The sequence below is a fragment of the Erythrolamprus reginae genome, chromosome 11 (genome assembly GCF_031021105.1).
Source record: "Erythrolamprus reginae isolate rEryReg1 chromosome 11, rEryReg1.hap1, whole genome shotgun sequence".
NCBI lineage: Eukaryota > Metazoa > Chordata > Lepidosauria > Squamata > Dipsadidae > Erythrolamprus > Erythrolamprus reginae.
This window is the reverse complement of record NC_091960.1, coordinates 1,488,627-1,514,529: the sequence shown is the minus strand read 5'-3', so window position 1 is coordinate 1,514,529 and position 25,903 is coordinate 1,488,627. Positions and strand designations below refer to the sequence as shown.

General features: G+C 51.7%; 1 protein-coding gene and 1 long non-coding RNA gene across 2 annotated transcripts in view; one reads left to right on the top strand and one right to left on the bottom strand.

The window, feature by feature from the left end:
* The window catches only part of LOC139174405 (uncharacterized), a 177,322-nt gene that overhangs the window by 34,269 nt on the left and 117,150 nt on the right, over positions 1-25,903 (top strand). The window lies entirely within an intron of this gene.
* On the bottom strand, positions 5,049-25,880 carry STRN4 (striatin 4). Its single transcript, XM_070764635.1, has 18 exons — positions 25,529-25,880; positions 19,110-19,213; positions 18,154-18,227; positions 17,991-18,069; positions 17,591-17,791; positions 16,542-16,698; positions 15,640-15,790; positions 14,790-14,903; positions 14,547-14,662; positions 14,212-14,387; positions 13,484-13,531; positions 11,968-12,089; positions 11,275-11,439; positions 11,022-11,162; positions 10,646-10,744; positions 10,167-10,253; positions 9,523-9,711; positions 5,049-7,674 (listed from the first exon to the last, which is right to left on the bottom strand). Exons 1-17 carry the CDS (start codon positions 25,814-25,816, stop codon positions 9,542-9,544), a joined length of 2,292 nt encoding a protein of 763 aa, XP_070620736.1. The 5' UTR covers positions 25,817-25,880; the 3' UTR covers positions 5,049-7,674; positions 9,523-9,541.

Sequence of the window (25,903 nt, the reverse complement as noted above, 5' to 3'; positions counted from 1 at the left end):
GGAAGTGAGCGGAGTGACAGGCGGGGCGGCCAATGGGCGGCCCCGGGGAGGAAGTCACGGAGCCCGCCCCCTTCGCTCCGGAGTGGAGCCGGAACGAGCCCGGGGCCCGACGGGTGCGTGCGTGTGTGCGGAGCGGGTTGGCATCGCACCGGCCGGGCTGCAAGGAGAGGCTGTTCCCGCCCCTCGGCCAAAAGACTCCTTGGGTTATGTTGAGTTGCGTTGTGTTGAGTAGAGTTGTGTTGAGTAGAGTTGTGTTGCATTGCATCGAGTGTTTCCAGGTGTGAAGAACCTGCTTGCAAGACAGGTTCGCAACGGGGCGATGCTCCGCTCAGGGGCGCTTCAAGCAGGTTTATGGCTGGGGACCAAAAGACGGCTTGTGTTGTGTTGAGTTGTGTTGTGTTGCATGTTTCCAAAACAAGCTCCATCCGGCTCATAGAAACTCGCAATGCCTCGACGGCGCCTCCCACGTACCAGCAGGATGGGCTCGGGCGCTCTGCACATGCTCACCGGCACCGCCTTGGGTGCTCTGCACATGCCGGCACCAGCTCCACATCCTGGACATGGAGCCGATGCCGGGGAGCATGTGCAGAGTGCCGGAGCCCATCCTGCTTGGTGCGCGGCAGGCATTGCAAGTTGCGCATTCTACGAGCGGGATGGAGCTCGTTTTGGAACTACACAACACAACACAAGCCGTCTTTGGGTCCCCAGCCATAAGCCCCCCTTGATGCGCCCTCGAGCGGAACATCGCCCCATTGTGAGCCTGTCTCGCAAGCAGCTTCTTCACCCCTTCTTCGGCTTTTGGGAAAGGTTGGCATAGGGGGGGGGCACAATAGCCTCGGGTGCCCCCCCACCGTGACTGTGCCCCCTCCCCAGTTCATGGCTCCTTTTTAAAAGAGGGAGGGGGCATTTGGTCCCGGCCAGACCCGGGAAGTCCCCAAGTCCACCTCCTGCCAGTTGGCCAAGAGAGCTCATTCGGCAGGGAAGAAATTGGGGAGGGGGCACGTTTGAAGGCCAAGAGTCCCCCTCCCCCATCTCACCTGGATGCATTGGACCCCATCTCCCATAACCCTGTTAGCCAAGGGCCATGGGATCTGTAGTACCAATCCATCTGTGTATTAATAGGGGAAGGGAAATCACTCAAAGACGAATCAAGGGGCTGTTTAAATTGAATGGGTTGGTTGGTTGGTTGATTGATTGATGGGTCCCTGGAGCTTGCTGAGATGCTTGTAGAAGAAATCCCGGGATTCCTTGGAGCCTTATTTAAAGATTCAATAAATCCCTTTCAGAGGCAGGCAAGTCCTCCCACCCAGAGTCCCTAAGAGGGTGTGAGAAGAAACCTCTCTTCCTGGAATGGGAGCCTTGAGTCATCCGGGCAGGTGTAGGAATCCAGGTGTGGCCTTTGAAGTGGCAGGGAGACCCAGCTTCCCCTTCTCACAAAATCCCTCGGGAGACTTGGGAGACCCACAGGAGGTGGAAGATGAGAATCGAAGGGCTGGGCTGTGGAGGGGATTCTGGGAGTTAGAGTCCATCCCACTTTCTTTTCAGTTTGTGACAATTTCTGTTAAAAATAATAATTTGGTCCTAAACTTGACTCAGTTTGGCTTAGTTAGGGCACAGGTAAGAAACCAGGTGCGGGTGAGTTGTAGTTCTGCATTAGGCGTGAAAGTTGGCTGGGGGACCAGGCAAAATCACCAGGAGACGGGGAGTTCTAGTCCCACCTTCGCGATGAAAGCTGGCTGAATGACTTTGGGCCAATCACCAGGCGTTGATGAGTTCTAGTCCCACCTTCATGAAAAATGTCTGGATGACTTTCGGCCAATCACCAGGCGTTGATGAGTTCTAGTCCCACCTTCATGAAAAATGTCTGAATGACTTTCGGCCAATCACCAGGCGTTGATGAGTTCTAGTCCCACCTTCATGAAAGATGGCTGGATGATTTTGGGCCAATCACCAGGAGGCTGGGAATTCTAGTCCCATCCTAGGCATGAAAGCTGGCTAGGTGACTTTCGGCCAATCACCAGGCACTGATGAGTTCTAGTCCCACTTTAGGCATAAAAGATGGCTGGATAACTGGTCCATCCACCAGGCGGTTGGGAACTCTAGTCCTGCCTAGGCACAAAAACTAGTTGGATGACCTTGGGCCCAACTCCCCCCCAGGGTTGTGAGGAAAACAGGAGGAGGAAAATGTATGGGAGATGTTCGCTGCCTGGAGTTATTTGTAAAAAAAAAAAAGTGTCAAAGCGAGCCTGCAGGGCCCCCTCCGGGGCTGCCCCCCTCTCCCTTCCCCAGGCTGCAGCCGCCAGATATCCGAGTGTTGTTCCTGGAAGCGAAGGCGGGGCGGCTTGGCTCCGTCTTCCTGTCTGCCTTTGCAGAAACATCCTGCTTGGAAAGGCAGCGTGGTTCCCACAGCCTGGAATGCCGGCCTGCGTGCCAGCCCTGGGTGTGAAGCAGCAGAGCCTTCCCCGGAGCCCCCACCTTTTTTTCAAGCCACGGAAAAAAGCATTCGATCCATAAAACCAGATTCCCTAACTCAGGGCTAGGCAAAGTTGGCTCTTCTAGGACTTGTGGACTCCAGCTCCCAGAATTCCCGAGCCAATCATGCTAGACCCTTAGATCACGTTTAAGGCGTCGTAGTTCTAAGCATCCTAGACCCAGGATTGTAAGTCCAGTTTCGTAGGGTATTCAGTATTGTTTACTGGTTTTTGATTGTTGGTCCAGTTTTAATAGAAACATAGAAGACTGACGGCAGAAAAAGACCTCCTGGTCCATCTAGTCTGCCCTTATACTATTTCCTGTATTTTATCTTACAATGGATATATGTTTATCCCAGGCATGTTTAAATTCAGTTCCTGTAGATTTACCGACCACGTCTGCTGGAAGTTTGTTCCAAGGATCTACGACTCTTTCAGTCAAATAATATTTTCTCATGTTGCCCTTGATCTTTCCCCCAACTAACCTCAGATTGTGTCCCCTTGTTCTTGTGTTCACTTTCCTATTAAAAACACTTCCCTCCTGAACCTTATTTAACCCTTTGACATATTTAAATGTTTCGATCATGTCCCCCCTTTTCCTTCTGTCCTCCAGACTATACAGATTGAGTTCATTGAGTCTTTCCTGATACGTTTGATGCTTAAGACCTTCCACCATTCTTGTAGCCCGTCTTTGGACCCCTTCAATTTTGTCAATATCTTTTTGTAGGTGAGGTCTCCAGAACTGAACACAGTACTCCAAATGGGGTCTCACCAGCGCTCTATATAAGGGGATCACAAACTCCCTCTTCCTGCTTGTTATACCTCTAGCTATGCAGCCAACATCCTACTTGCCTTTCCTACCGCCCGACCACACTGCTCCCCCATTTTGAGACTGTCAGAAATCACTGCTTCTCCGGGTGTCACTGATTGGTGACACAAGGAGCGGTCTGAGGTTGTGTCTTTCCTTTTTAAGCTTTCCTCGTCGTCTTTACCTAGTTGGTTAATGAAATAAATGCTAGAAGACCACCTATCTTGGAGAACACACCACAGTGGTTGTCCTCCCTCCTCCTCTTTCGCAAACACCGCTGCCCGGGTGCGCCCCTGCGTGTCCGCGCGCAATTTCGCTCCCTGCCCAGGTGCAGCCACCCGGCCTGGCTCAATAAGGCGACGGAGCAAGCTGGACCCCTTTTACCTCGAGCTGCTCTCGCGGTGCCACCCTGCGGGCAATGCTCCCTGCGTGACCCAGCCGGGAAAACCTTTCTGAACCAGGCGCAGTTGCCGGGGAGGCCGGGCACGCATCGTTTGCTAAAGTCAAAGCTGACAGGCGCTCCGGAAAAAATCCGTGCCCAGGGCAGGCGGGGCAGTTGGCAGTTGTCAGGGCATGCCCGAGTCACGCCAGCAAGCCAAGTTGGCTCAGGGGACGCCCCCTCCTGCTTCCCAGGGCCTGGGTTTCAGCAAAGGGCGAGGTCTGGACGGGAAATCCCACATATATATACACTGCTCATATATATATATACACACACACACACACACACACACTGCTCAAAAAATAAATAAAGGGAACACTTAAAACATCAGAATATAACTCCAGGTAAATCAAACCTCTGTGGAATCAAACTGTCCACTTAGGAAGCGACACTGATTGACAATCATTAAGTGTTGTACCACATGATTCTTGGCAAATGTCTCTTTTTCTTTTATGTACGCTGAGAGCATCTGCACCAAGACAAATTCCTTGTGTGTCCAATCAGACTTGGCCAATAAAATTCTATTCTATTCTATTTCACATGTTGTCAGCACATTTAACTTTATACAGAACAAAGTATTCAATGGGAATATTTCATTCATTCAGATCTAGGATGGGTTCTTGGAGGGCCCCCTTTGCAACCCTGGCCCCTTTACAAGCCATGGACTTCAACTCCCAGAATTCCTCAGCCAGCCAAGCCAGAAATCCATAGCTCTGCGACCCCACGGGTCCATTTTTCTACTTTTGGGAGCTCTGGATTAGTTAAAAGGTGTGTTCTTGTTCATGAGGACCAGTGGCTTAATTCGGAGCAGGGTTTCTCCAACTGGATTGCTTGAACAGGTGCGTGAATTCCCCAGTTCGCTAGAAACGAGGAGATGGCGAGTTCTAGTCCCACCCTGGTCATGAAAACCATCTGGGTGACTTTGGGCCTATCGCTCTTTCGGCCCTGTCCACCATGCAGGGTTGTCGTGAGGTAAAGAGGAGGAAGGTGTGTTGGGTATGTTCACTGCCTTGAGTTCATTTATGTAAAGGTGGGATCAAAAATAAATGAAATATTGATTTTATCATGCCACCTGGGACTCCCCTTCGTAGCATTTATCCTGAATGCCACCTCCTCTTCCATCGGATCATTTTTAAAGGAAGAAAAATAGCACAGGGGTTGTGGGGAGGGGGTGCCTACTCTGCCCCCCTCCCCAGGAAGGAAAAAGCAGCAAAGGAGCCCCCTTTGTAGTCAAATGTGGGGGGAGACAGAGAAATCCAACCCTTGAAAAGACAACCAGAAAGGGCGTTGCAAATGTCCACTCTCATTGCAAAACAATCATCCGTGGTTCTTTTTTTTATTTATTACTTTTATTATTAATATTATTATTACCGAGGGAGGTTTTCCTCTCTTTTTTTTGTCCCACATACAGTTGAGTTTTTAGGATTAAAACAAGGCCCCAAATTATAAAGACAAAACAGTTCAAATAAATATAGGAGAAAGCTAAATTGGCGGGTGTGTGTGTGTGTGTTGTTTTTTATAAAAGCAGGCGTGCTGGGTCCGATGAGCCCCACGGAGAAGAGGCGGAGGGAGGAAAAGGGGGAGTGGCCAGTAGTGAGTCTTGGGGAGGGGGGATTTGGGGGGGCGCATGACACACGGCTGCTTCTCCCCTATGAAACCGGCCTTCCTCTGCCCCCCCACCCCCCTAAACGGCTCGAGTTCAAATTCGACGCTTTCTCTTTTTTTAAAAAAAACCCGACCGTGGTGGTGCGTAGAAACTATCACACAGTGATAACGAGATTGTGGTTATTTCCGGGTTCAGCATCAGCCCTTCAGAGTGCCCGGGGTGGGTGTGTTTGTGTGTATTTGTGTGTCCCTTCCCCCCCCACCCCAAACCTTGTTTGCTTCGACTGTACAGAATATACAAAAACGAACCAGGAAGACCCAAAGACCCACCCCGAAGAAGAGAAAAGTTGGAAAAAAGTAAAACCCAAACCGTTTCCCTCCCGCGCGCACACAAAAAAAATTACTCCCACCTGCAGGGAAAGGGGGGGCTTGCAAACAGTTTGGGGGGGCATTTGAAGGGAGGGGGGAGTTTATGAGGTTAAGACGCAGGCGAGTTGGGAAATCAAAGCCCACAGGTGTGCATTCGTTTTTTTAAAAGGGGGTCTGATCTCCTGGTGGTGCTCGCTCCTTTGGCTTTGACCCCTGGCTGCGCTTCTGCCCTCACCCTGCGCGGCAGCTTTGCAGAACCACTTGCGTCTCCTACCACAGGAGGCCCAGGCCAGGTTGGGTTGGCCAAACCAGAGCAACGGAGAAGCCCAGATGTGACGAAGATGGAGGGGATGGGGTGAACCATTTGCAACAGCTGCACCCCCCCAGGACAACGGATGGCCTGACCTGCAGTGCAGAGCCCCCAAAAGGTGGGGAAGTGGCTCCAAGCTGGACTCAGGCCTGGCTCTCCAATCAGTGGGGTTTCCCCCCCAATCTTAGCAACTGGAAAAGCTACGGACTTCAATTCCCAGAATTCCCTGGCTTTTGCAACTTCCAGAACTCCCCAACTGGTTATGTTTGGACTCCCAGCTTGCGAATTCTGGGAGTTGGAGTCCACACTTCTTAAAAGTTGCCCAAATTGACAAATGCTGTGGGTTGATTGCTTCCAGCTGTCGACAGGTAACATCTGGTGGCTCCCCCACCTTCTGCAAGCACGCAGCCCACCCACTCACTCCCCCCCCCACCACCAGGAACCCCTTCCTCTTAGATCCAGCTGTTTTTACAATCCCCTCCCCTTTCCACTCAGGCGAGTAACCCCACAACATTCTTCCCCCAAACTTTTCACCATCCTCATCACCCTATTCATCACATTCGCGGGCCCCTTTCTCCTGCCCCCAAAGTCCCCTCTGCCAGCAAGGAGGGAACAAACCAGCATGATAAGTCTCCAGCAGGGTGGACCAGCATGATTGGCCAGCTTTGTTCCTTCAACCCCCCCCCCCCCCATCCCCTTCTCTTATCTGTCCCCCTATGTGGCTGTTTTAAGACCTCTGGACTCCAACTCCTAGAATCCTTTAGGAAATGCTGGGAGTTGAAGTCACCCAAATCTTAAAAGTGACCATGTCTGCAGATAACGGCAAAATTAGAGGAGACCCTCACCCAGAATCTCCTGCCTCTTCCAGGATACCTGCCTGAGAAAATTGGGTGGGGAGGCAGGGGGTTTGACGAGAACGAGAGCCCGTATTCTCCTCCAAATATCGGTGCTGCTGAGTGAGGCACGCTGGGCTTGCAATTCGAAGAGGCTGAAGAGGTGAAAGAGAGACAGAGCGAGGTGGGGGGGGAGGGTGTTATCTCGTGGCTCAGAAGGAGCAAAGGTTGGTTGGCACTTGGTTTCCTCCGGATCTGGAGCCCCGTAGCCCACGCTATGGGGCAGGAGGGCGAGTCAACATTCCTGATGTTGGAGTTGGGCACCCAGTGCGTTTTTGCCCATCTTCGGGAAAGAGTGTGCGCGGCGTCAAAGCGTCCAAAACATTTGGAAAAACCCCAACAAAATGTCCTCAGGCCACCGAGCCGAGAAGAGGGGGTAGGTGGGAGAGATTTCAACGCCTCTTCCCCAAGGAGGCCGAGGTTTTGGGGGTCCAGGCACCTCTCCCCAAGCTACTCCAGCAGCTGAGTCCGGGGGATCCCTTCCTCTTCCAATGGCCGTTGCAGGTGGGGGGTAGGGGTAATTTGGGGTGTTTTGTCCTTTTTAAAAACCACTCCCTGAGCTGGGAAATAAAAAACACAAGGGCGGCCTTGAAATGAGCGGAGAAACGTTTTCAGTGCTGGTGAAGACGGGTGAGCGGTGAGGGTGAGGAAGAAGGGATCGTGGCCGGCCCCTCGGGCTGTCCAGCAGGCATCGGTCCCGAGCTCAGGTGAGGGGCGTGCTGGGTTAGCACCACTGCCGGGCCAGAGGAAGGAGGAAGAGGAAGAAGAGGCGGGAATTCCTGGGAAGAGGAGAAAGAGGCTGGTGAAGACGATGGGAGGCAGAGGAGGAGGAGGAAGAGGCCCTAACAGCATAAGGTGAATACAGTGATCCCCCGATCATTGCGAGGGTTCTGTTCCAGGACCCCCCGCAATGAGAGGGTTTTCGCGAAGTAGCGCTGCGGAAGTAAAAACACCATCTGCGCATGTGCAGATGGTGTTTTTACTTCCACCGCAGCAGCGAGGAGCCGAAGATTGGGGTATCCCCGCCGCCCACGCAAACTCCTCGCTGCTGCCGCGCCCGCCGCTCGCCCGCCCTGAAAGGGAAAGCCCCCCCAGGCCGGCTCCGATCCCCCCAGGCCGGCTCCGATCGTTTTAAAACAGGCGCGCCGCTTCTCCGCTGACTCCTGGCGAACTTCCCCGCTTTAGGAGTCAGCGGAGAAGCGGCGCGCCTGTTTTAAAACGATCGGAGCCGGCCTGGGGGGGCTTTCCAGCAACCCCCGAGCCCGGGTTGGGGGCTCGGGGGTTGCTGGAAAGCCCCCCCAGGCCGGCTCCGATCGTTTTAAAACAGGCGCGCCGCTTCTCCGCTGACTCCTGGCGAACTTCCCGGGCGAAGGGCGGGCGAGCGGCGAACGAACGGCGGGTGGCCGGGCGAAGGGCGGGCGAGCGGGTGCTGGGGGGGCTTCGCCCTCCCGCCAGCAAGAGGGGGAAGACCCAGGGAAGCCGCCCAGCAGCTGATCTGCCCGGCGCCATCTACGCATGCGTGCCCATAGAAAAAAGTGCACGCATGCGCAGATGGTGTTTTGACTTCCAGGTTGAAAAATCGCAAATTAGCCTGTTCGCAATGGTCGGGAACGCAATAACCGGGGGATCACTGTACAGGCAGTCCTCGACTTATGGCAGCTTCTTGAGTTTCAACACCGTACGAATGCCAGCGACTGGTCAGGTCCCACAGAGTCGGCCTTCTCCAGGTCCCGTCAGCCAGACAATGTCGCTTGGAGGGGCCCAGGGGAAGAGCCTTCTCTGGGGGGGGCCCCGCCCTCTGGAATCAGCTCCCCCCAGAGATTCGCACTGCCCCCACCCTCCTCACCTTCTGTAAGAGTATTAAGACTCACTTATGTCGCCAGGTTTGGGGCAATTAGGTCTCAGATATATGTTGTATGATTGAACCAGTAGGATTGTTTTAAAACATTGGATTTTTTAGATTGTAATTTTAAACTTAATTAGATTTGCCATCATACTGTGTTGTTATATTATATGCTGTGAGCCGCCCCGAGTCCTCGGAGAAGAGCGGCATACAAATCTAAGAAATGAATAAATACACGGGGAAAAGGGACCTGGGACTGGTTTTCAAAACTTTTAAGACTGTGGCAACATCTCCGTGGCCAAGCGATCAAAACTAGCCACGTAGTTCGCATTTGTGACGGTGGCAGCATCCCAGGATTGTGGGATTCCCCCCGTGGCGACTTTCCCACAAGCAAATTCAAAGGGGGAGGCCGGATTCACTTAATGTTACCGACAGCGATGGCGGGGATTCACGTAGCCCCAAGTGGCAAGGGAAGTCGTAAAACGGAGCAAAAACCCACTGAAACCACGGCCTCTCTTAGCGACAGAAATTTGGGGATCGATTGTCCTCATAATTGAGTCGGGAAGGGACCCTGGAGGTCTTCTAGTCCAGGGGTAGGCAAAGTCAGCTCTTCTATGACTTGTGGACTCCAACTCCCAGAATTCCTGAGCCAATCATACCAGCTCAGGAATCCTGGGAGTTGAAGTCCACAGGCCATAGAAGAGCCGACTTTGCCTCCCCTTGTTCTAGTTCAACCACGCATGCTGACCGGGCGTTACCTGCCTCTCTCCGGAGCTGGGCTTACCTGCGGACCTGCCTCCCCTTCAGATGAAGACCTTGGCCAGGGCGTCGGCTCCCGCGCTAGCGATCAGGGCCTTGCTGGGGTGGAAGGCCACGTCGTGGATGGCTTCCTCGTGCTTCTTGCGGTGAGCCGTGATCTCCTGCGTGCAGGTCTTGTTATCCAGGTTCCACAGCCGCAGCGAGCAGTCGTGGCCTGCGGGAAGGAGAGGCGGCTGGGAGGCTTCCGCGATCACACCCGCAGGGCAGGCACGCACACCCCCACACAAGGCAAGTGTCTCCCCCCTCCCAGGGGCCAGGCTGGGCCTTTGAAGGCCACGCAGCATCTGCTCAAGGGAGAACTCAGCCGGGGGCTGTCAGCACTTGAACCCCAGACTCGGCACTATGTCCAGTGCGGGGACGGGCAATTAATTTGCCCACTGTAGAAACTGGGATTGCGGAGAAGGGCCGAACCCCCAAAACTGTGAAGATGCGCAGGCATGTACATATGCATGCATGTGGAGGTAGTCCTCAACTTACAACCGTCTGCTTAGTGGTCATTCAGAGTTTCAAGGGCACTTGAGAAAAGGCACTTAGGACCATTTCCCACACTCGGGGCCTTTGCAGCTAAACTGTAGTTGAGCAGGAGACGAAGGGACGGGAGGTACCTACTTCCCGACATCAGGAAGACTCCCTTGGGATCCACAGCTAGGCAGGTAACCGCGTCCAGGTGGGCCACCATAGAGTGCACGGCTTTCCCTGGGCAAGAGAGGGAGAGGAAAGAGGGTCAGGGCAGAGCGGATCCTGCCAGCTTTCTTTGCCAGCCCTGAAAAGGGGGTCGCTGCCTGTTTTTATGAAGGGGAATATATCTGTAGCTTGACATTCAGTCCATTCCTTATTAGCACTGATGATGTTGCCTAGTTGGTTAATGAAATGTCTATGAGAAAACAACCAGGTTCAGAGAGCACAAAGCAATTCTTCTTCTTCTTCTTCTTCCTCTTCTTCCTCCTCCTCCTCCTCCTCCTCCCCCAAAACCTCTCCTCCCTTCTAGCACTGATGCTGTTCCCTACCTGGGCCATTAAACGTCTGCAAGAGAGCCCCCCAGCTCAGAGAGTCCCAAGGGCCCCTTAAAGGAATCGAAGGCCACTCACCTGTCCGATTGTCTAGGAAACGGATCCCTCGGTCATCGTGGGCCGTGATGGTGACAGGCTGGGTGGGGTGACTCACCACTTGGTTGATCTGACTGGCGCCTGTCCAAAGGCAAGAGAAGGGCACGCGCTCTAGTTCAAGGGGGCTTGTCGGACCCGGGTTGTTGGGGCTAAAAAATGCTGATTCTGTAAACCACTGAAGAGCGGCCACCGTGAAGGGATATTGCTGTTGCAGAACTAAGGACACTTTCTATCATTTCAAACTTAACCCGCCCACCTAAAATTCACACCAAAACCCACACCGCCCTCCCTTCCCGAAAGCCCCTCCCTTGAGAAACAGGTCTCTCCCTCTTCATCCATCCCCCCCCCCAAAACTCACCGCTGACCGGTCTGCCCTCGAAGGTCAGGATGGGGCAGGCAGCCTCCGCGTCGTAGAGCACAGCCCTGCCCGTCTGGAAGGCTGCCACCACCCGCGTGGCATCGGTGCTGGAGAAGGCGACGGAGGTGGGGGTGCCGTTTTCTGCAGAAGGGAACCCGCGGGGCCACGGGGGAAGGTCAGCGCTCCGATCCAATGAATTTTTTTAAAAAACCCTCCATTCTGTGTTATTCTGATTATCCCCAGCCTGACTCACCTGTGTCCGCGTTGTAGGTGCAAAGACAGGAGCCGCTGCAGGGGTCCCATATCCTGACGGTGCCGTCTGCTGAGCAGGAGGCCAAGCGGTTCCTGGCGAGACTGAAGGCCAGGCTCCAGACCGCATCCGTGTGGCCCTCCAGGACAGTATGGAGCACGCTCGGGTCTAGGCCGCAAAGAGATCACAAACATCGGATTTGCATTGAATCGACTTCTATGCCGCCCAATCCTGAAACGTCTCGGAAATGAAGCTGCTTTCGGTCAAACTGCGTGTGGGGATATGGGCGACATTCCTCATCTCTGAGAAGTACGCTTTGGATATAGTATGATAAACAGTCCGTTATTGTATATTGTATATCCTTTGCCTTTTTTCTTTTTTCTCTCTTATATGTTTGTATTGTCACTTGTCACTTGAAGCTCTGAGCACACGGCCAGGGCACCAGCTTAATTCTGAACCCACAGGTGGCGCATCGTTTCTCCCGCCCAACCGGCGTTTGTGGAGGAAATGAGACCGCAACGCCTCTCTCGTCTCCGGTTCTAAACACGGAGGAAGCCCCACGGTTCCTGTCTCTGAACAATAAAACCCGACTCTCCATCCATCCCAGCACTTCCTTTTGGGACTCCACTTGGCAAGCAAGGAGAGGGGAGGAGGAGGAGGAGGCAGCTGCTGAGCCAGGGGAGGCTCCCTACCCACCGTAGCCGTCGTAAGGGTCCATGCCGAGATCAGGGATCTTCCAACAGCGGATCCTGGCGTCTGACCCACCGCTGTAGCAGGATTCGCTGTTGCAACCCATGGCCACCGAGAGCACCGGGCCCCTAAGGAGGAAACCCGAGAGAAGGGCTGAGAAGGATTTAGAAGAGGCAAGGAGGAGGAACCGTACGCTCCATCGACCATTATGAGGAAACTCCAGGTATCTCAGGAAGAGGTTATGACCTATAAAGCCCTTCATGGCATCGGACCAGAATACCTCCGGGACCGCCTTCTGCCGCACGGATCCCAGCGACCGGTTAGGTCCCACAGAGTCGGCCTTCTCCGGGTCCCGTCGACTAAACAATGTTGTTCGGCGGGACCCAGGAGAAGAGCCTTCTCTGTGGCGGCCCTGACCCTCTGGAACCAGCTCCCCCTGGAGATCAGAACTGCCCCCACCCTCCTTGCCTTTCGTAAAATTCTTAAGACCCATCTCTGCCGTCAGGCATGGGGGAACTGAGACATCTCCCCCGGGCCTATACAGTTTATACATGGAATGTTTGTGTGTGTGTTTGCTTTTAATAATGGGGGTTTTAGTGTTTTTTAAATTATTAGATTTGTTTTTTTACATTGTCTTTGTTATTGTTGTGAGCCGCCCCGAGTCTACGGAGAGGGGCGGCATACAAATCAATCAATCAATCAAATAAATAAATATGGTTTTGGTAGTCCTTCTGCAAGCCAAGTGCAGGATTGCCTACTAAGGTTCTCGGGGCTGCCCCCTCCTTTGTGAGGCAGGGCAAATCGTCCGAGTGGGGCAGCTCCTGGGGGTCAGAAAATATTTTTATTTATTTATTAGATTTATAGTCCACCCTTCTCCTCACGGACTCAGGGCCACTTATAAGGGTAAAAATAGAGTAACAATAAATACAAATAAAACATCAGGAATATATAAAACCCACTGTAAAAAAACATCAATCATCCCTCTTTCATACTCAGGGATGGATCAAAACTGTCACTCATGGTCCCTAGGCCTGCCGACACAGATGGGTCTTTAACACCTTTTGAAAGGCCAGGAGGGTGGGGGCAACGCGGATCTCCGAGGGGAGCTGGTTCCACAGAACAGGGGCCGCAACAGAGAAGGCTCTCCCCCGTGGACAACCTTTCTTGCCACAATTGTTAAACAAATCACTGCAGTTCTTAACTGAGTTACACAGCTGTTAAGTGAATCTGGCTCCCTTCCCCATTTGTTTGGCTTCTCAGGTCGTAAAAGGGGGGGCTCCCATGAAACCGGGACAATGCTACCGTCATAAACACGAGTCACGCAACCACAAGGAGGCGGCCACAGTGTGGAAAACGGTCCAAAGCCACTTTTCCCAGAGTCCTTGTAACTCTGAGTGGACACTGCTGTAAGTCGAGGATGCCTGGGCTTTCGCGCAAGGGGAGGGGTGAGGAGCCAAGGGCATGGACTGCCTGGTGTCCCAAAAAGCCCCCCCCCCGGTTCACTGCGCGCTCGTCCACCCACCTGTGTCCTCGGAAGGCGTAGACAGGTTCCACGTCCAGCGCGGCGTTCCTGTAGCCGGAAGAGAAGGGACAGGAGCAAAAAACATCAGAGGGGTCACCTCGTTCTTGCCTCTTTTTATTTTTTCATCCTTGTGGGGTTCCTGAAGCTCCAAGGGGCATCTGAACCCCACGGTCATCTAGCCCACAGCAGGCGAGGGAGGCCCCCCTCCTCAAATTCATGGTCTTCCAGGAGTCTGGCCTTTGGAACTGGCCAGGGAGGGGACGGGACTAAAAGGGCCCTGCAACCCTGGGGGTGGATTGGTGGGCTGAAGGTCTTTTCTCTGTCTTTGAACTCTGCAATTTTTTAAAACTTTGTTTAAATCTGGTTTTTTAATTAAATTTTGATTTTGACTATAGCTTTGACATGATGTGACGGATTTATTTGTAAAATTCCCTGAGGCGGTGTGGTGGGTAGTACAGAAATTAGATAGATTAGATTAGATTAGATTAATAGATAGATAGATAGATAGATAGATAGATAGATAGATAGATAGATAGATAGATAGATAGATGTGCTCCCAATAAGGGGACTCAGGCAGACTCAGATAGACAGAAAGACAGGATAGAGATGGACAGATAGATCTATAGATAGAGGAAGGAAGGAAGGAAGGAAGGAAGGAAGGAAGGAAGGAAGGAAGGAAGGAAGGAAGGAAGGAAGGAAGGAAGGAAGGGGCTTTCCTTGGGGCTCACTTTTTGGCAGCCACCGTCTTCTGAAGGTTCCACAGCTTGAGAGTGCCGTCCTCCGAGGCGGTGACCAAAGCAGACTCCCGGTGGTGGAAGACCAGGGCTCGAATGCCATCGTAGTGACTCCGCAGGGTGAATTTGGGGTTCCACGTCTTCTTAAAGGCGTCTTTGCTGTCGGAGAGCTGAGGAAAGCAGGAGAGAGAAGACTCAGCGCCCGGGGGCCGCTCCCTCCTGCCCTGCAGAGCCCTCTCTCTTGGCCCACCCAGGAGCCCAGTAGGAGCAAGAGGACAAGAGACCAGCGGCTGGCAAGGACCATGTGCTGCGTCTCCAAGGCTACTCACATCGCAGCTCAGCTCGTTGTCGTTGGTGACAGTCAGGTCTGCGAGGTCCCCCAAACTGACCTCCCCCCCTCCGATGGTGTCCATGATGAAGACATCCGAGGAGAAGCCCAGCGACCCTGAATTGGGGAGGGGAAAGGAAACAGCTGGAGTGTGGCAGAGCGGAGGGAGGGAGGGAGGGAGGGGTGCTGTGGACAGGGCGACAGAAAAGGTAAACTGGACACCGGAAAAGTGGGGAGCCTTTACCTTCGTGGGACCGGGGCTGAGGGGTCATGGCTGGTGGTATGGAAGGCTTAGAAGAGAGTCCGTCAACGTCACGGAGGTCAGCCAGCATTCCCTGAAGCTTCACCCTGCGGGGGCCTGGGAAGCATGGGGGGAGGGAGGGAGGGGAAACTGAGTCAGCCTCAATGGTTGCTAATCAGGAGCACTTTTGGAATTCAGGGAGCATGAAGGTGTCACCAAAGACCAGTGATGGTGAACCTTTTTTTCCTCGGGTGCCAAAAGAACGCATGCGTGTGCTATCGCGCATGAGCAAGTGCCCACACTCATAATTCAATGCCTGGGGAGGGCGAAAACAGTTTCCCCCACCCCCTGGAAGCCCTCTGGAAGCTGGAAAAGTCCTGTTTCCCAACTTCTGACATGGTAACAGTCACTGAATGTAAACATGCCTGGGATAAACATATATCCATCCTAAGATAAAACACAGGAAATAGTATAAGGGCAGACTAGATGGACCATGAGGTCTTCTTCTGCCGTCAGTCTTCTATGTTTCTCACTTTCTCTCTCTCTCTCTCTCTCTTTCTTTATTTCTCTCTTTCTTTCTCTCTTGCAATAGCATTATTTATATAACACTTCATGGTGTTTTCACAGCCTCCTCTAAGCGGTTTACAGAATCAGACTCGGCCCCAACAATCTGGGTCCTCATTTGACCCACTTCGGAAGGACAGAAAGCTGAGTCAACCTGGAGCTGGTGGTGAGATTTGAACCGAACTACAACTAGCAGTCAACTGAAGGAGCCTGCAGGGCTGCACTCTGACCACTGGGCCACCCTGGATCTACTTCCTGAGACCGCCTGTCAACTCCACCAAGAACTCACCCATCTCGTTGCCGTCTCCCGCACGCCGCGTGTCCCCGGATCCTTCCCCGTTTTCACCAGAGCCCAAGTAGTCAAACTCGCTCAGGGCGTCCTCCGAATCTTCATCGTCATCTTCGTCCTCCACTTCTGGCATCAGGGGCTTGTTGGCCAGCTGCCGAGAAAAACACGGCCGGCAGAATTTTGGTTAGCCTGGTTCCCTAATCCGCCTATAGAGGATTCCGCCCTTTCAGCTGTAGAAAAGCCGTTTTCTCGTTTGTGGTCTGGCGCACGATAAAACCAAAAAAGGCCGTAAAATATTCCTTGCACCCCCTAATCAAACTGAAGGGAAAATTACCCCCCCAATAAGACCCTGGCAATTTTCAGGATAGCCCTGTTGTGAAGCTACAAAATGCTTCTTGAGTGAGTGAGGGCACCAGGCTGATATTTGACTTTTTCAACTTGAAAAACAAAAGGGAATAAATTAAAACATCGCACACGCAAAGCAAAAGACCAGGCCAATTGTACCCACGTGGCGATTGCTGTCCCATGCTTTAAAGCAGGCAGGGGAAGGCCCCAGGCTTGGCACCTTTATGACTGGTGGACTTCGATTCCCAGAATTCCCCAGCCGGTCATAAAGTCGCCAAGCTCGGACACTTCCTGATTTAAGGGGAAAACCCCGATTAATAAACCAAACTAGGAATGGGCAAAACTTTCACGTCACAAAACACCTGTTGCGAGTTCCACATTTCCTGCTCGGGATGCTTTGGAAATTTTACTGCAAGAATAGGTGGAACCCAGTTTCCATCTCTTTAAAAGTGACAAGGTTCCAGTCCTCAGCAGAAACTGGGTCCCGGCTCGGTCTGCTGCCTGCCGCCCGGTGCCCGCTGCGCCCCAAGCCCTTCAGCCAGGAGCGAAGGAGACACCTTTACGCGCTGCTTCTTGTGCTGCCGCTGCGTCTCCAGCGACAGGCCCTCCATGTCCTCCTCTTCGTCGCTGTCGTCATCCTCGCAGCCCCTCAAAAAGGGGATTTTCTCCAGGACGGGGTTGACGATCCGCTCCTTCACTTCCTTGCCTGCGTTCCTGCCGGAAGACAAGAGAAGCTTTTGTAGCTCAGGGCTGGGCGGAGGGGGCCCGGGGGCTGCTGAGGTTGGGGGCTCTCTGGCAGAGGCTTCAGGACCCCACTGGGCCACATCGTCAGTCCTAGAAGGGAGGGAGGTTTGGAGGTGGGGGGGCCGCGGAGGAGGATGACAACAACAACTGTGGAATCCTGGGTGCTTTCTGAGCTTGGTGGGTTTTCTTGCGGGCATCGCACTACCCAATGAGGGGGACGCCATCAGTGCTAGAAAGGAAGGAGGTTTGTGGGGAAGAGGAGGAGGAGGAAGCAAAGGAGGAGGAGAAAGGAAGAAACTAAGAAAGGAGGAGGAGAAAGAAGGGAAGAGAAGGGGAAAAATGGAGAAAGGAGGAGGAGGAAGGAGAAGAAAAGGAGAAAGAAAAGGAGAGGCAAAGGGGAAGGAAAAGGAAGAAATGGAGAAAGGAGGAAGAAGAAGAGAAGGAAGAAATGGAGAAAGGAGGAAGAAGAAGAGAAGGAAGAAATGGAGAAAGGAGGAAGAAGAAGAGAAGGAAGAAATGGAAAAAGGAGGAAGAAGAAGAGAAGGAAGAAATGGAGAAAGGAGGAAGAAGAAGAGAAGGAAGAAATGGAGAAAGGAGGTCCTTGCTGTTCTCTGAGCCTGATGGTTTTCTTGCAGACATCTCATGACCCAACTAGCTAACCCCATCAATGCTACTGCTAGCACCTCAACATCAACATCAAACAGGAGCTAGGAAGAAAAAAATGCCAGGGCCTGGTTTCACGGTTCCAGGAAACCTAACAAGGGCCGAGGTGGTGGACACCCACAAACCAAGACTCCCAGCGAGGTCACTCTCTCCAGGTCGGACATCCCCTCCCCCAAAGTCCATCCTGACCGCCACTCACCTTTTGATCTGCTCCTCAATCTGCTTGACGAGAAGCGATTCTCCTCCGTTGAGGCTGGTGGCCGCCAGGGCTGGTCCGGTGCTCAGGCCGCTGGCTTCGGCCGCCCCGTTCAGCTCCATGGAGCAGCGGCCCAGCAGAGAGCGGACTCGCTTGGAGCGCATGTCCAGGATGGTGTCCGTGTAGCCCACCTCCTCCAAATACCTGCGAGAGAGACCCCGGGGGTCCAAGGGAGAGAAGGCCTTTAGTCCAGTGGCGGCCTCGAGGCGAAAAATCACCCAGGCAGTCTTGGCCTTGTGACCAACAGCCCCACCCCAGTCCCTCAGAAAACCATACAAATAATAATAATAATAATAATAATAATAATAATAATAATAATAATAATAATAATAATAATACTCACTGACGGAGGAGCTGGCGTCCTTCTTTCCAGATGAAGGGGCTATTCTCCAGGGAAAGGGTCTCAGCTGGCCCATTGGACACTAAGGGTAAAAGAGAGCCCCATCAGCAAGTCCCTCCGCTCTGCCCCCCCCCCCCAACAGCAGCCCGGAGCCAGGCCCCGCTACCTGGTTCAGAGGCCTCCGGTTTCTTTTCTCCCTGGTTGAGTTCAGTGCCGAATTTCAACTTGTGGTATTTTGACCTGGAATTAACAAGGAGAGCGGAGGAAAGGGAGTGGGGTTTCAGCAGTGACTTCTCACTGGGTCCCTCAAAGTAGGGAATGCCTTGAACCCAAAGGGATGACATCAGAGAGAGGCGGTTTGACAGGGAAGGTGCTGGCACAGAAACCGGGAGTTCTAGTCCTGCCTTAGGAAGGAAAGCCAGCTGCGTAGCTTTTGGCCCATCACCAGGAGATGGTGAGTTCTAGTCCCAATTTAGGCTTGAAAACTGAATGGGTGACCTTGGGCCAGTCAGTCCCTCTCTCTCAGCCCACCCCATCCCACAGGCTTGTTGTTGTGAAGTGGATATGGTCACCGCCTTAAGTTACTTATCAAATAATAAATATTAATATTGCTTCTTCATTGCTTATTTGACCCCTATGACAATCATTAAGTGTTGTACCACATGATTCTTGACAAATGTATATTTTATTTTATGTACACTGAGAGCATCTGCACCAAGACAAATTCCTCGTGTGTCCAATCACACTTGGCCAATAAAAATTCTATTCTATTCTATAAAGGCAGCATAAGCTTTTAATAAATAAACACATACACACACACATACACATACATAGGTACTGTGAGGACATTCAAAGAGACAACCCCTCACAGTATCTTCCCCCACTCCCCAAATTCAGCCGTTGACTTCCAGCTTAGTAAATTAAGGCAGGGGTCTCCAAACACTTCTGGACTTCAACTCCCAGAATTCCCCTGTGCTGGCTGGGGAATTCTGGGAGTGGAAGTCCACAAATCTTAAAGTCGCCAAATTTGGAGATGGCTGAACGGATGTGTATCCACCCCCTGCCTCTGACTCTCCAGGTGGGACCCTCAGGAGGGCAGGTGACACCTGCAGGGTGTCTCACCTTTCTTGCTTCAAAGCATACTCCAGCATCTTGATTCTCCGCACCAGGTCCGCCTTCAGGTTCTCCTGGCCCTTCCGCTCGCCCTGCAGGAAAGCCACCTGGGCCTAAAAGAGGCAGAAACCCCACGTTAAGGGCAGGCCACTCGGACCAGCTGTGCACACATCCCACATCATGCAAAAAGAGTGTACGAGGAGGAGCATAAACCCCCAGCAGCGCATCCAGTTCTGGTCACAACCACATAAAGTTGCTGAGACTCTAGGACAGTGTTTCCCAACCTTGGCAACTTGGAGATATTTGGACTTCAACTCCCAGAATTCCCCAGAGAGCAAATGCTGGCTGGGGAATTCTGGGAGTTGAAGTCCAGATATCTTCAAGTTGCCAAGGTTGGGAAACACTGCTGTAGAAAATGTGCAGAGGAGAGCAACCAAGAGGATAGAAGTTCTGGGGGCTAGAATAAGGGGGACACGATGGCTGTCTTCTAATGCTAGAGAGGCTGTCCCAGAGAAGAGGGGATTGTCCTGTTCTCCAACGGAGAACAGTGGGTGAAAGCTTGAGATCCAACGATGGAGACATTTTCTGACAGTGAGTAAAATTAATCCACAGAATAGCTTGCCTCCTGGTGCTCCATTGCTGGTTTTCAAACATAGACCGGACAACCATTTGACTGAGATGGAATAAGGTCCCCTGCCTTGACCAGGGGGGTTGGACTAGACGTCCTCTTAGGTCCCTTCCAGCCCTGGGATTCTACGTTTAGTGTAGTGCAAGAGAAACACTTCTGATCTTGGCATTCGCCTGCTTTTCCTGCTCAGGTCGTCCTTCTTATTAGCGTAACCATCCAGGTGTTACAAGAACATTAACATCTGGCTTGAAATCAAAAAGAATTGTGACCCGAAGCAGGAGGAAAATTTGTGCATCAGGTCTTGAGGGTTTCAGGGATGCTGGAAAGTTAAGACCCATAAGTAGAAAATGGCCAAGAAAAAGTGGCATTTTTAGAAAGAAAAACTGAAATTGCAGCTAGTAAGCGGCAGTAAAAATAAATAATAAAAATTCAGACTTTCCTCTCTTGAGTAACCTCTGCAATTACTTTGCATATTTTACCTTTTTATACAGTTTTTCATTTCTACTTTGACGTTCTGTATCTTTCTAATGAAGGTTTTTATACAGACAGTTCTCAGACCTCACCTACAAAAAGATATTGACAAAATTGAACGGGTCCAAAGAGGGGCTACAAGAATGGTGGAAGGTCTTAAGCATAAAACCTATCAGGAAAGACTCAATGAACTCAATCTGTAGAGTCTGGAGGACAGAAGGAAAAGGGGGGACATGGTCGAAACATTTAAATATGTTAAAGGGTTAAATAAGGTCCAGGGGGGAAGCGAACGCAAGAACAAGGGGACACAATCTGAGGTGAGTTGGGGGAAAGATCAGAAGCCACGTGAGAAAATATTATTTGACTGAAAGAGTAGTAGATGCTTGGAACAAACTTCCAGCAGACGTGGTTGGTAAATCCACAGGAACTGAATTGAAACATGCCTGGGATAAACATATATCCATTGTAAGATAAAATACAGGAAATAGTATAAGGGCAGACTAGATGGACCAGGAGGTCTTTTTCTGCCGTCAGTCTTCTATGTTTCTATGTTTCTCGACTTACGACTAAAACTGAGCACCAAATTTACGTTACTGAGTGACACATTTGTTAAGTGAATCCCTGCAGTTGTTAAGTCAGTAGCACAGTTGTTAAGTGATTCGTTGACTTTGCCTGTCGGAAGGTCGTAAAAGGGGACGATGTGACCCCAGGACGCTGCAGCTGTCATAAATATGGACCAGCTGACAAGCACCTGAATTTTGAGTGACAGTTGGGATAGAACCTCAATGACTGAGAATCTCCATCGATATCAGTACCCCAAGGACCTCCATCTGGAGCTTTCTACTTTGGGCTGACCAAGGGATGTCTCAAAAGTTTCGTGACTGGAGATTGTGAGGATCTGGACGGGGAGGAATGGACTCTAACAGGACCGAGAGATTTTAACCGATTCAGTTCTACAGAGGAATCACCTGCACCTCTATAACTGTCTGGTTTGGTTCTGCAACCCAACAGGACCGACACAGACTTCAGAGGAGAATCAGAACTGCAGAAGAAACAATGGCTGCCAACCTGCCTTCCGTTGAGGACCTGTAGACGGCACGAGTCAAAAAGAGGGGGTGAAAATACTTATTGACCCCTTGCATCCCTGGACACAAACTGTTTCAACTCCTACCCTCAAAACATCGCTACAGAGCACTGCACACCAAGACAACTAGACACAAAGACAGTTTTTCCCCGAATGCCATCACTCTGCTAAACAAATAATCCCCTCAACACTGTCAAACTATTCACTAAGGATGCATTACTAGTTTTTTCTCATCACTCCTGTCCCCCATCTTCTCCCACTTATTATTATTATTTTATTATTATTTATTAGATTTGTATGCTGCCCCTCTCCGTAGACTCGGGGCGGCTCACAACAATAACAAAGACAATGTAAGAACAAATCTAATAATTTAAAAAACACTAAAAACCCCATTATTAAAAGCAAACACACAAACATACCATACTTATGGCTGTATGACTGCAACTTGTTGCTTGAATCCTTACTATTTATATTAATATTGTTTCCTCATTGCTTATTTGACCCCCTATGACAATCATTAAGTGTTGTACCTCATGATTCTTGACAAATGTGTATTTTCTTTTATGCACAATGAGAGCATCTGCACCAAAGGCAAATTCCTTGTGTGTCCAATCACACTTGGCCAATAAAAAATCCTATTCTATTCTATTTAAGTCTCCCAAATCTGGAGATCTTTCCTCATCGGTTCTGGATGGAGTGGCAATACTTCAGACGGAAAAGGACAAACCACTGGCGGGGTCTTTTGTGAGTTGTATTTATAATAAACAACCAAATGAAGGCCTTGTGCGACCCATGAGAAGCATTAGGCCAAAGGTTTGTTTCCAATGGTGACCCTGGCATCTGGAGCCAAACCCCTCACTGAACGAGGCCATCGGAACGCCCCCTCAGTGCCAGTGCAAACAGGCTTTGTGGGTTAATGATTACAGGCTACACTGAACATGTAATTGAAAGTTTAATCAGCCTCCCCAGAACTGCTGCAGCGAATGAACTTTGGGGCAGGACCCAAAGCATCAGAAAGGGGGACAGGCGGTGTGCTATTTGCCAGAGTCAGGGTGGCTTGAAGAGGGGACTGTGGTGGGTTTGTTTCAGGGCCGACATGGACAGACGCCTCCGCCTCCTTACAGCTCTGACAGAGTTTGTGTGAGGTGGGCGTTTTTAAAAAATGGTTTCACACAGACCAGTCAAACTTGCTGGACGAGGAACGGCGCCAGAGATCCCAGCTTCCTAAACCCCGATGGTTGAGTTCACACCACCAACCAAGACATACAGGTAGCCCTCAACCGATCCCAGAATTTCTGCTCCGAAGCAAAACAGTTGTTCCGTGAGTTTCGCTCCATTTTATGCCCTTTCCTGCCGCAGTGCTAAGTGGATCACCACAGTTGTTAAGTTAGGGTCAGTTAGTCACACGATTGTTAAGTGAGCCCGGCTTCTTTCCCATCGACTTTGCTTGTCAGAAGTTCACAAAGGGGATCACGTGACCTCAGGGCATCGCAACTGTCATAAGTACGAGTCAGTTGGCAAGCATCTCAGTTTTGACCACAAGAGATGCTGCAGTGGCCGTACATGTGAAAAATGGTCCCAAGTTACTTTTTTAATTTTAACTTTAAACCATCAACAGACCAAGAGTTGTAAATCAAGGACTCCACCTGTAGTCAAAAGCCTTTGAAAGGCCCTAGAATGACTGCCAGTGATTTTGCACTTCAATCAGGATAGAGTCTGGAAGGGACCTTGGAGGTCTTCTAGTCTGACCCTCGGCTCAAGCAGGAGACACTGTACCATTTAAGAACATAAGAAGAGCCCTGCTGAATTAGGCCAAAGCCCATCGAGTCCAGCATTCTGTGTCCCACAGTGGTCCACCAATTGTCTATGGGGATCCTGGGCAGAAAGAGAAGGCAAGACCCTCCCTTTCCCTTGACCCCCAACAAATGGGACCCAGGGGAACCCTGCCTGCCTCAACCAACATAGAGGCGGCACTTGGACATCCGTTTCAATAACCTATCTATCTATCATCTATCCATCCATACACACATACATACATACATACATACACCATCTATCCATCTCTATCTGTCGTCTGTCTTTCTGTTGGTCTGTCTGTCTGTCTCTCCATCTATATCTGTCTGTCTATCTATCATAAGAACATAAGAAGAGCCCTGCTGAATCAGGCCAAAGCCCCTCGAGTCCAGCATTCTGTGTCCCACAGTGGCCCACAATTGTCCATGGGAATCTTGAGCAGAAAGAGCAGGCCAAACACTCCCTTTCCCTCGACCTCCAACAAGTGGTATTTCAGACAAGTGGCTGTCCAGTTACTTGTTCAAACCCCCCAGGGATGAAGCGCGCATGATTTCTGGTGGCAAGCAGTTCCACTGGTTCACTGTCCTCCCTGTTAGGAAGTGTCTCCTTAATTCCAGGCTGCTTCTTTCCTTGATTAGTTTCCAACTGTCGCTTCTCATCCGATTGTGAAGGTTTTCTCTAAGCGAGACCAATCCTTCCTTCCTTGCTCTCAAGTGTGCATGTGCCAAACTTATCTCCAGTCAATCACATCCACTCCTATATTTGTACACGCTCCGAGATATGGAAGCATCACACGCCTTCTATATTCTCCACCGTCACTATGGCAGCCGGGGGACTGTTGCTTCCCAACCAGTTTGGGGTGACAAAGAGGAGCTTTCCTCCCTACCTCGCACAGATGCTCCTTTCTTTTAATACCCCCCTGATCTGCTACTGAGTAGGTGGCTGCAACGTTTGCCTATGCACCCCACTCCATCACCAGCTGGGGGGGCTAAATATGGGGGATTTCACTGCCATTCCAGCACCAGATTCCAAGGCACCGATGATATTTTCTTATTCTTTTACAGACCCGATATAGAAAATAATGAGACGGTGCAAGTAGCAGTCGCAGAGCATCCCACGCCTGGGCTCCACACAGCTTCAAATAGTTTTATCCTTCACAGATATTAGCAATCCTTCCTCCTCCCTCTCTTTATGGCCTAAATATCAGGCAACCAGAGATTGAACTGTGACCACAATGGAGGCTTAAAACAGCATGTCCTCTTTTTTGGCCACAGCGCAGAAGTTGTGTGCAAAGTGCCTTTTTGTGGGATGTTGTTTGACTCCTAATCTTGCCTTTCCTGTATGGCAACCTTCACAGGATCCCAGGGCTGGAAGGGGCCTCAGAGGTCTTCCAGTCCAACCCCCTTGTCCCAGGACAGCCATTGTTCTTTATTCCATCCTGGGCAAATGGTGAGCCAATCTTTTATGGAAACAGCAATAGCCACCCCACAGCGCTTGAGAGCACACTCTGGGTAGTTTTCAAGATGATCATTATTTGCATATTGCCCCCAACCATCCGGGTCCTCAGTTTACCGACCAGGGAAGAAGGACGAAAAAACCCCTATTCCCCAGACGCAATCCAACCTAGATCAAGGAAGCTGAACTGGATGCTGTTCTTACTTGCAATCAATATTACTTTTCTGGCCCTAGCGAAACTTAATTGCAATCCAAGCCTTCCTTAACCCCTTTCCGAGGGCGGCTTTTTTTTTTAATAATGAACAAACAAAACAAAACATACAGACAAACTTTTTGATATATATATATATATATATATAAAACACAACCTGAATTAGCTTAATACTTTACAATTCTGCTTCCATTAATTCATTCTTTTTCTTAAACGTTAGTTCAATTCTTTTTTCTTTTCCATCCAGCTATATAATTTCCCCCAAACTGTATAGAAGTTGGAGAGCAGATCAAGCGTCTCACTTCTGCCCACCTCTTGCCCCTCTGCATCCCGAACTCACAGCACCAACCCCCCTGCCCAATTTGAGGGGTTCCTATCCCCCCAATTTTCTTCTCCTCCCAATTTTCAACCCCGCTTTCTACAGAGGGAGATTCAGGAATGGATGCCCCCCCCCACAGCTGCAAAGACACTTGGAGGGGGTTCAGAGGTGCTGAGCTTGAGGGTCCCGGAGCCCCCAGCAGCCACCTGGAGGGTGAAGTTTCTCCAGTTCCAAAGGGGGGGCGGGCTCCAAAGAGGGCCCAATTGGGGGTGGGGACTACAATTCCCAGCAGCCCCCAAGAAGGCCATGGGCCAAAGGGCGCCTCTGGGAGACACTCCCCCCCTTTGCAGGCTTAGGGTGGGGGGAGGGGCTGAAAGGCCTTATTATGGGATGGAGCGCCCCCCTCCCCCCCAGCAAGGAAGATGGCGGCGGGCAGGGTCATCTCCCCCCCACATGCCCCCCCCACCTGGAGCTCGGCCCGCTCGGCCTCCCAGCGGCTCTTCTCGGCCTCGAAGCGCGCCCACTCGTGCTGGATGAAGTGCAGGATGCCCGGCAGGCTCAGCTCGCCGCTGCCAGGGGTGGAAGCTGAGGCGGCAACGGCGGCGGCCCCGGTCGGCGGCGGCAGCAGCGGCGGCGGCGCCTGGTCTCCTCCCGCGGCCTGAAGCGCCTGAGGCGGCGGCGGGGCCCGCTCGGCCTCCATGGGCGACGCCAGCAGCGGCGGGGGCGGCGGCGGCGGGGGGGGCTGCTGCCACATCGCGGGCCCGGCCGGCGCGGCTAGCAAGACGACGAGGACGGAGCCGACGGGGACGGACGGGAGCGCGCGCGCGGCTGAGGGACGGGG

Excerpts from the sequence above, each read along its gene's own strand:
- STRN4 (XM_070764635.1), bottom strand. The coding sequence starts at position 25,816 with ATGTGGCAGCAGCCCCCCCCGCCGCCGCCGCCCCCGCCGCTGCTGGCG. Across the intron at positions 14,904-15,639 it reads GGGAGACGGCAACGAGATGG|GCCCCCGCAGGGTGAAGCTT; the intron begins GTGAGTTCTTGG and ends CATGCTTCCCAG. Across the intron at positions 10,254-10,645 it reads TTTCCTAGACAATCGGACAG|GGAAAGCCGTGCACTCTATG; the intron begins GTGAGTGGCCTT and ends TCTCTTGCCCAG.